The 9,165-nt window shown below is 38.4% G+C and overlaps 1 protein-coding gene across 4 annotated transcripts in view; it reads right to left on the bottom strand.

Moving 5' to 3' along the window:
- Positions 1–9,165, bottom strand: part of CERS6 (ceramide synthase 6) — a 360,958-nt gene that overhangs the window by 259,735 nt on the left and 92,058 nt on the right. For all 4 annotated transcript variants that reach the window (XM_024122237.2, XM_024122236.2, XM_028478753.2 and 1 more), the window contains exon 2: positions 1,414–1,519. In XM_024122237.2, the coding sequence (XP_023978005.2) occupies positions 1,414–1,519 (106 nt within the window). The remainder of the gene's footprint in view (positions 1–1,413; positions 1,520–9,165) is intronic.

Genomic DNA, 9,165 nt, shown 5'->3' with positions numbered 1-9,165 from the left:
TGCTCTGTGACCACCTAGATGGGTGGGATAGGGAGGGTGAGAGGGAGACGCAAGAGGGAAGAGACATGGGAACATATGTATATGTATAACTGATTCACTTTGTTATACAGCAGAAACTAACACACCATTGTAAAGCAATTATACTCCAATAAAGATACTAAAAAAAAAAGATGTTATAACCCCCCAAAAAATAAAAATAAATAAAATCATCCCACAAAACTAAAATTCCATTTATTCTACTCTTTTTCCTAAAATTCCATTTATTCTACTCTTCTTCCTAGCAGGGATGTTAAGAACACCAGGTGCTTTCTTCCACTTTTCCAGGAAAAATACCATTTTTAAAAGAATAGAAGGGGAAACCCTAGAGAATCCTGGCAGAAACGAAGACCATAAAATAAACAAACATGTTTGAATATTTGAATTAATAGTTTTAAGACAAGAGAGAAGCAATACAAAATGTTAGCAATACAAATTCCAAAAACGGAATAAAATTTGCTTAACATAGCCAAATCACATCTTAGAAGCCTGAGTAATTCTCCCAGAAAAATGAAAGTGGGAAAAGGAACCATTTCATATACAAACACACAATACTTCTCATAGACTGTTATGCTCCTTTCCTTCTTTCTTGTCCACGAAAGAGTAAGACAAGAGAGATATATGAGTAAGAATCAGTTTTTTGGATGCTGTGATTTGCTTAATTTTTTATGGCCTTAGCTTGAGGGTTTCTGACTTCTGTCTTCCTCCCCTTTTTGTTCTTAAGGAAATACCAGCTGGCTGTGGATGGCAATCTTTCCCTCTATCTTCTCCCTGCCTCCTTTTCCCACTCCTGGTTTGGACTTTAACTCTCACTAGAGCGATCATCTCCTCTCCCGTTTTCTTTACAATGAATCTGTACTTTATAACTCTCCTGACCCTCCCTCCTCATGTCTTCATATTGCAGCTCTTCTCTCCTTCCATTATTCCTTTTTTTGTTCACCTGCCTGTGTATCACAACAGCTAGAACATATGGACAATGCTATAAGCAAACAGGCAATTTTTCTCACAATACATTAATTATATTCCTCAGTTCTCCCCAAAGTCCCATCCAACTATTACACATACATACTGTTTCATGTCATGTGAGATTAAGAGGCACAGAATTAGACCAATCACCATCTAATCTAGACTGTGCTTCACAGTCAAGCTTCTCACATCACCTTGGGAGTAAACAATCAGGTCTCCAACACACCCACGTGTATTTGGCTTCTACGCCTTTTGGTCTAGTCACAATGCCTGTGTGCTTTCCAAGAGGACACTTTCACACACGAGGCTAGTCAAATGTTAGTTCTCAAACCCAAGAGGGAAGGAACTGAATGATTTCAGATTGAGAACAGTGGTCATGACAATTCATGTCCCAGAAAAGGACAATCATACCTTTGTAATCGCAGTAAAAACCTTTTCCAGAATGGCATTTGGCTGGGCAATTTGTGGTCCATTGGCCTGAATGTTGAGGGCTATGGCACATGGTTTGGCTACAAATCTAAAAAAAAAAAAAGACACAAGTTATTCTCTCTATAGATGTTCTTAATGTCATCAGTTAAACATTACTCAACTGTCCCAATAAAGTGTTGATAGGATTTTATGGGTAGACATCGTCAACATTCATATGTCAGTACCTTTAAAGCAGATTTAACTTTTTTTTTTCTCCTTTAATCTCCCAGCAGTAATAGTAAAAAAAGAAATCCTTTTAAAATGTTGAAACCTCCTGATACTCAAGTTCTAATGAGACTGAACAGATAGAAAGACTATCAAATGACAAATATAAATCTGCGTGAGATACATAAACCAAAAAACCATGATTTTGAAATGACAATTTATATTCTTCTTACTAACAAGTCATGTTACATTTTTACTATGAGAAAGTGTTTACTAACCATCTGATTATACATACAGAAAGTATGCTTTTGATCAACCCTAGTCCAAAAATTCGCCATTTTTGTCTCTATGATCAAAGTGTGCTATGTTCAGCCCCAATTCCTTAGGACGTCTTAAAATTCTCTATGCTTATTTGCTTCTTTCTCATAAACAATCATGAAAGGTGTCAAACAGCATGATGTCCCAGCCAAGCTGAAAAGTCTGAAATGATTATAAGCATCAGCTACACCGTTTTTATTGTAAGCAAATGATTATGTCAAGAAGAACAGGAAGACTTAGCTGCATTTCTGGCCGTGTTTGATGTGTGAATGAGGCATGGGAGGAATGCAGGCAGAGGGCATGGGGCCCCAAAAGTATGATGATGTCTCTAAAACTTTTTTAAAAAGAAAAGCATTAGAGTTGTTTTAGACTAAATGGTCCAGAAATAAGGTGCAATACATGTTCCTTTCTACTAGTGACATTTAACTTTATCTATAAATACAAATAATATAATAACGTATGAAAGTATGATCCAAATTAATGTTGGCCAAAAGCAACTGATAAATATACAAAACAGGGGCTTCCCCAGTGGCACAGTGGTTAAGAATCCACCTGCCAATGCAGGGGACACGGGTTCGAGCTCTAGTCCGGGAAGATCCCACATGCCGCGGAGCAACTAAGCCCGTGCGCCACATCTACTGAAGCCCGCGCACCTAGAGCCCATGCTCCACAACAAGAGAAGCCACCGCAATGAGAAGCCCGCACACCGCAACGAAGAGTAGCCCCCACTTGCCGCAACTAGAGAAAGCCCACACATAGCAACAAAGGCCCAACGCAGCCAAAAATAAATAAATAAAAACAAATAAATTAAAAATACATATATACAAAACAGATCATGAGTAAATCTTAGATGAAGCTTCTTTAATAATAATGAATGAGTTAAAGAACAGTAGACAAGGGAGGAATTTTTTTTAAGGGGGACTAATGATGTTTACATACATGGTAACACATAATATCCCACTGGGTCCTATTTCAAGTAAAAGACAAAAAAATGTATTCCAACAGGAGAATGGAGTACTATACGTGCAAGCCTAAACCAGGAAAGACACACACAGAAAATGCAATATAAATCCTGTTTCACTGGGCTCTCTGGGACGAAGTTAGGAAGAATAACCACCCTTTCGTAGTATGTAAATCTAGAAACTGGAATTTTCCTAAACTTTTGCATTCTCAGTTCTTTGCAACATAAAATTTTCTAAAACATGTTACCTATGCCCCTACCTTCTTAAAGAGAAGTGTAGTATTTTTTAAAATAACTTTGGGTCTTCACTATGAACAGTAATCGTGGAGCTATGGACGTAGCTAGTGGAAAGAAATAAAATTTGATGGGAAATGACCAGAAGTGTCCAGAACTTGTTCCCTTGACAAAGTTTCCTGCTTCATGGTTATCTGCCTCTTCATCATAAGGTATAATGCGGGGTGTGAAAAGACATGAGATCAACAAAAGTTTTTTTAAAAAGGTAAAATAGCAAAATTAGCTTGGTATAAAAGCCAAAATCAACATTTCCAATGGTTGCCTTCTACTCTTCCCTGTTGGATTTCTCCCCAGCCCTCCCTCGTCTTCCCAATTCCCACAACTTCTGAAACACTGTATTCAAATTCCCTTTTGGAATTTGGCATCATCATCCTTGTAACAACCTCCTGTTCTAGTACATGGTCTGCTTCCTTCTTCTAAAGAGCGAAGAGTCTAAATGCAAAGGCTGATCACGTCATCTCTGAATATGCCATGACAATGCCAGGCATACGCAGGAGAGGGTCAAGAAAGCTGATCAACTGGCTATCTTCTGTTAATGTGTTTTCACTGTTGCCATCATTGTTGTGAGTATTGTTGACAAGTTAATAGACCATCTCTCTGTGTCCCACAACAATGGGCGGGCAGAGGCTAGGAGAGTCAAGAAATTCACTCAACAGAATCTCTTCAAAACAACTTCCTCACCTTTGCTATCATCTCCCAGTAACATACAAAAGCATTCAAAAAGGTTCTTTTAGTATGTTATACAATATAAGGTTTTACACCTCACTCCTCCTCTTTTACACTTCAAACCACTTTTTTGAAACTCTTCTCTAAATTTCCAGCACTAATAACAACAGCATCTTGAAGAAGGCATATCCCTTGGTCACCAAGCTTATGAAATTTTGATAATCGAAATTATCAAATATATATGATGCTCTGTAAACATATTTTTTAAGCAGTGTCTAAAGGATAGGTGGGAATTATCTCTGCTACTGTCTGGCTACAGAGCCTTAGCTTCAGAAATTAATCTCTCTGTGCCCAATGTCCTCATATGTAAAAAAATTATAGTAATTACATAGGTACATAAGTTGTGTGTATATACAAACACATGTATATGTTAAAACACCATGTTACATGGTCTCTTTGTCTAAAATCTTTGACGGGAGCCATGTGTATGGTTTCACAACCACAGCACTTACACACCGTGACTCTCTGGGTCCAGCAACACACTAAGCTTCAGCTATGTTGTGTCAAGCCATGCGCCTTCAACAAGCTCTGAAAGTACCAAGCGAAAAAGAAGAGACCAGAAACCAAGACAGGCAACTGAAAAACACAAGGGTCATCAGGTAGAGTAACCACTTACCTCAGTTTACCCTCACAGCCTGGTTGTCCCAGCATCATTATTAATGGTACCACCTTTACTGACAAAAGCATCCCTGCTTGCTATTCTGCCACAATAATTTAAGTGTTCCCCATTTGGGCAATAAATTGTAGCAAGCCCCATCATCAAGCCTCAGACCTGGCATAGGTCCACACTGAGTCCACACCAGCAATGCCTTCAGGTTCTGAGCCCATCCACACCTGGCCTTCTCTCAGGACCCAAACCTCCCCAGCTCCCCCATCAATCTCCATGGCCCTATAGGGTGGTGTGCCCACACTTATCACAGCAAGAGTTGCTATGTATATGTGTGACCCTCTTCCCTGTGTGTGTGGTCTCTTTCATGGAGGCTGGAATGACCTTAATGACACTTCCCATCTCCAGGGGACCCTAACACACAAACCCATGTACTCTCCCTCAACCAGATGAGGCAGGATTATCACCACCCGCACTTTGCAGAGAGGGTCAGAGAGCAAGTATCCTCTGCCTCCAGGGCAAGGGAAGCAGAGGACAGGATACGTCTTTCCCAGGAAGGTCAATGTTATCATCAGCTCCCCATCTTAATTTACTGGCCAAGCTAAGTCCCCAGTTCTGAGGATTTGAGGAGCGGGGTGGGGTGTGGGGAGTGACAGACAAATTTAACAGAATTTAACTCAATGCAAAGGTTGAAGATTTCTATAGTTTAAATGGTCCATGATGGGTATGTACAATAAATCAAACCACTTCAATCCTTTGAAAGAAGTTACTATGCCATAGAATATTTTTATGAAATGCCTGGCATACTGTGGGCACTCAATGAATACCTAATGAATGAATGAACAAATCAGCTAAAATACAATGGCAGGTACCCGTCCTCTTTTTTTCATAGGGGTTGTGCATTTTAACACCCTTAAATACCCACATCTACTCTGGGTCCTCACTTGGGACTCAGAGGGTAGGAGACTGACCACTCAAATTCGAGAAGCTGTTTCTATAATTTCCATTGTCCCTATAATGTCATAGCAGCCCCGCCAACCTCTCACTAGGCATTCTCTTTTCAACTTATCTAGCACAGACAGCCAAACACTTAATTTCCAAGATTTAAAAAACTTCATACTGTACAGCACAGGGAACTCTACCTAATGCACTGTGGTAACCTAAATGGGAGGGAAGTACAAAAGGGAGGGGATATCTGTATGCGTATGGCTGATTCATTCTGTTGTGCAGTGGAGGCTAACACGACATTGCAAAGCAACCATACTCCAATAAAAATTAATTAAAAAAAAATTTCACGAGAGGCAGAAAACATTAATTTCAAATCCCAAATGAAAGAAGAAGATATAATTTTTATCTTCCTAAAAGTAGTATATGATAGATATACATAATATATGATATATATCTTATATAAGATTATATGAAAATAAAAATTTTATTTGTTTATTCTCCAAAGAATTTGTGTATCACTGCTGGCATTTTTTTTTTTTTTTAAAGAGAGCATATTAGACACCAAATAAAACTCATGACAAAACTATTGTTTATTCTCCAAAGAATTTGTGTATCACTGCTGGCATTTTTTTTTTTTTTAAAGAGAGCATATTAGACACCAAATAAAACTCATGACAAAACTACTGCAATTTTAACACCTACTGTCATGGTCCATTAGAGAAACGCCGGATTTTTTTTTTCTCCAGTGCTGGCTCTAACATAAGTAAGGTCACAAAAACTGTCTTTCACAAGGGTTGTCGTAGGAGAGAGAGAAACAGAATGAGAAAGACAGAGGGTGGGGTAGAGAACCTACAAATATAATAGTTGAAAGGGAATATGTACTTTTGAGCTTGGATGATTGCCTCTACCAGGAAATGCTCACCTAATTACTTTTTAAATCAAAGGCAGCAACACCATCTTCAAAAGATCAAACATCTACGAAGTACTTTCATGTAGTATAACATATTTGAAAGTAAATATAATAAGGACGTAAGCTTTGAAAAATACTAGTCTCAATGTAAAAGCAGAGAAAACACCTAAGACACTCCTACTTTTTAGTTCTATTTAACAATATGTATTTGTATTATAAACATGAATTGAATGTCTCTACACAGAGCACCAAGGTAAGCTCTGGGCTGTGGTGTGCTTAAAGGTACACACAAAACATGAAGTGATTCTTGCACTCAAACAGCTTTACACTATGGAAAAAGAGAGTGATCCAAAAAAAAAGAAATTGTTTACAGGGTACACATCAGTTCTAATCACTTAATACTATGTAATCATCTTCAGTGGGGAGCACGGCCAGAGACTTAGTCCTTCCAGACTCTAGCATTTCCTACACTTTTCAAAGTAGTTGGATGGCTGTGGTGGTGGACACACAGACCTACAAATGTGATAAAAACTGTACAGAATTAAATCACACGCACGGGCTTCCCTGGTGGCGCAGTGGTTGCGAGTCCGCCTGCCGATGCAGGGGACACGGGTTCGTGCCCCGGTCCGGGAAGATCCCACATGCCGCGGAGCGGCTGGGCCCGTGACCCATGGCCGCTGAGCCTGTGCTCCGCAATAGGAGAGGCCACAGCGGCCCGCGTACGGCAAAAAAAAAAAAAAAAAAAAAAGAGAGAGAGAATGCCATTGCCACTATCCTCCTCAAGAAGGTTTGGGCTCTACCCTTAATACTGTGATCTAGACAACCGATTCCCTATTTCTCACAAAAGACACTGTCTGCTTTCTGGTCTTGGTGCTTTTGTTCGTGCCATCCTGTTGCCTCTCCCCTGAGTATGCCTTGCATACTTATCTTCTTTGAACTTAGAACCTGAGCCTATGGAATCTCTGTCTTCCAAATGTCCACAGCGGTTATTAGTTTACAAGAGGTTGCAAATTTAGCTGCAGAGAGAGGACAGGATCTGAATGAATAAGCTGGGCTAGGTGTAACAGGATAGCCTCTTACACCGAGCCTCGGGGTTGCACAAATCTGCTTTTTCTAAATAAAGCTGCCTCCTCCTTAACTGACACATGTGTGGGATTGTGGGCCCAATGTTGCCATGAGTTCCAATTTTTCAAAGATTTTGCAATGTCGGTGTGAAAATTTCTAATTTCTAAGTGTTGGCTCTTTATAAATTCAAATGATCAAATATCTGCCTTACACATCCTCGGACTGAGGGCAAGCAGACTGAAACTTCTTTAGCCATCATTTGACGAATCACTACGTGAGCATCATAACTTTTATTTAAATAGGTTGTAGTTTTATTGGATTTCGTGTTTTAAGATTTATCCAAATAGAATCAGAAAGACTCCTCTAGATGAGACTATCTTGTACATTTTCACTTCAGAACCAACAAGGTGATTTAAACATAAAAGTGTTGAATAAATGATAATTTGATTGAGAGTCTAATAATCTCAAAACAAAAGTGAAAATTAAGTTATCACAGAAAGGCAGAAGTAGCAAACTTGAAATGGAATAATAGAAATTTCTTAATAAAGGTAGGCCTTAAGAGGGACATCTGCTTTTGGCCCAAAAGGAGCCTTTGTTATAAGGCTCAGATGAACTGGGAGATCTGAAAACCCTTTGTAAATTACAAAGGCCTATAGAGATATTGACTGTGTTATTGTGACAGAAGAATACACAGAAACTTTTCTACTTTTATAACATTGTAAATGATGTCTGACAATTGTATTTACTCACCTATTACTAATGGTGGATCACTGTGTCTATTTCTGATTTATAGTTTGTAGTTTGAGACACAGAAATCTCTGAGTAAAATTATCTTCATTCCTTTAAAATGTCTTCACTGTGTGTAAAATTCTTTTCAAAACAATCCTATTTTTTAGATTTGAGGAAGTCCGTATGTTTGAGCAGGAGGAAGAGAAATAATCGGATAATTCCTAAGAACTTTCAAAGCAGAGATATTTTACTTTGCTTGCTCTGGTAGTGTATCTCTCTTGGGACAAATGTTTTTAAGTCAAAAGTTGTTGCAAATGAATAACTTCTTAAGAGAAAGAAATAAAGTCAGCTGAACAAAAATCAAAGTTTTATACTATAATAAAGATAGGAATAATACAGAAAATATGCTTTCTCTTTGTATCTTAATGAGAAGTTTTATATACACATATTTGAAAAAGAAAAGAGACAATAAAATGTTATTTTTATCTCAAGGAACAAGAATTCTTTCTGACATGCTTGGGATGGCAAAGAGGAAATTCTGTTTGCAGGAATAAGTAGGAAATTTATAAGATCAATTTCCAGTACGTATTACATTTTTAGAGGACATAATTATGCTCCAACGTTTTTCCTTTTTCCCCCAGAGCCTTTGATATGTGGTCAGTCATAGAATTTAGTCTGTGAGCCTCTCTCTCTCTCTCTCTGCATTTTTCAGTGGACTTAAAATGTGAAAACTATTTATGCCAACGAAAATGGTGTTTAGTGTCAATATTTTTCCTTTGATACACCAGCTTGTTTTAACTGTCTGGGTTACTTGCATTTCGTGTCTGAAATAAAGAGGTTAAGAAAAGAATGCTTTTAATTCCAGAAAAAATTCAGGAGGGAGAGACCCCTTCAGGTGAGGATTCTTCTGATGAAGACTATCTTAATTGAAAATTTTGATGTTTATTGGCTTGCTGATGACATTGACGAGCT

This window comes from Physeter macrocephalus, chromosome 2, assembly GCF_002837175.3.
Source record: "Physeter macrocephalus isolate SW-GA chromosome 2, ASM283717v5, whole genome shotgun sequence".
Classification (NCBI taxonomy): Eukaryota; Metazoa; Chordata; class Mammalia; order Artiodactyla; family Physeteridae; genus Physeter; species Physeter macrocephalus.
Note: the sequence above shows the minus strand (reverse complement) of the source record. Positions and strands in the feature narration are given on the sequence as shown.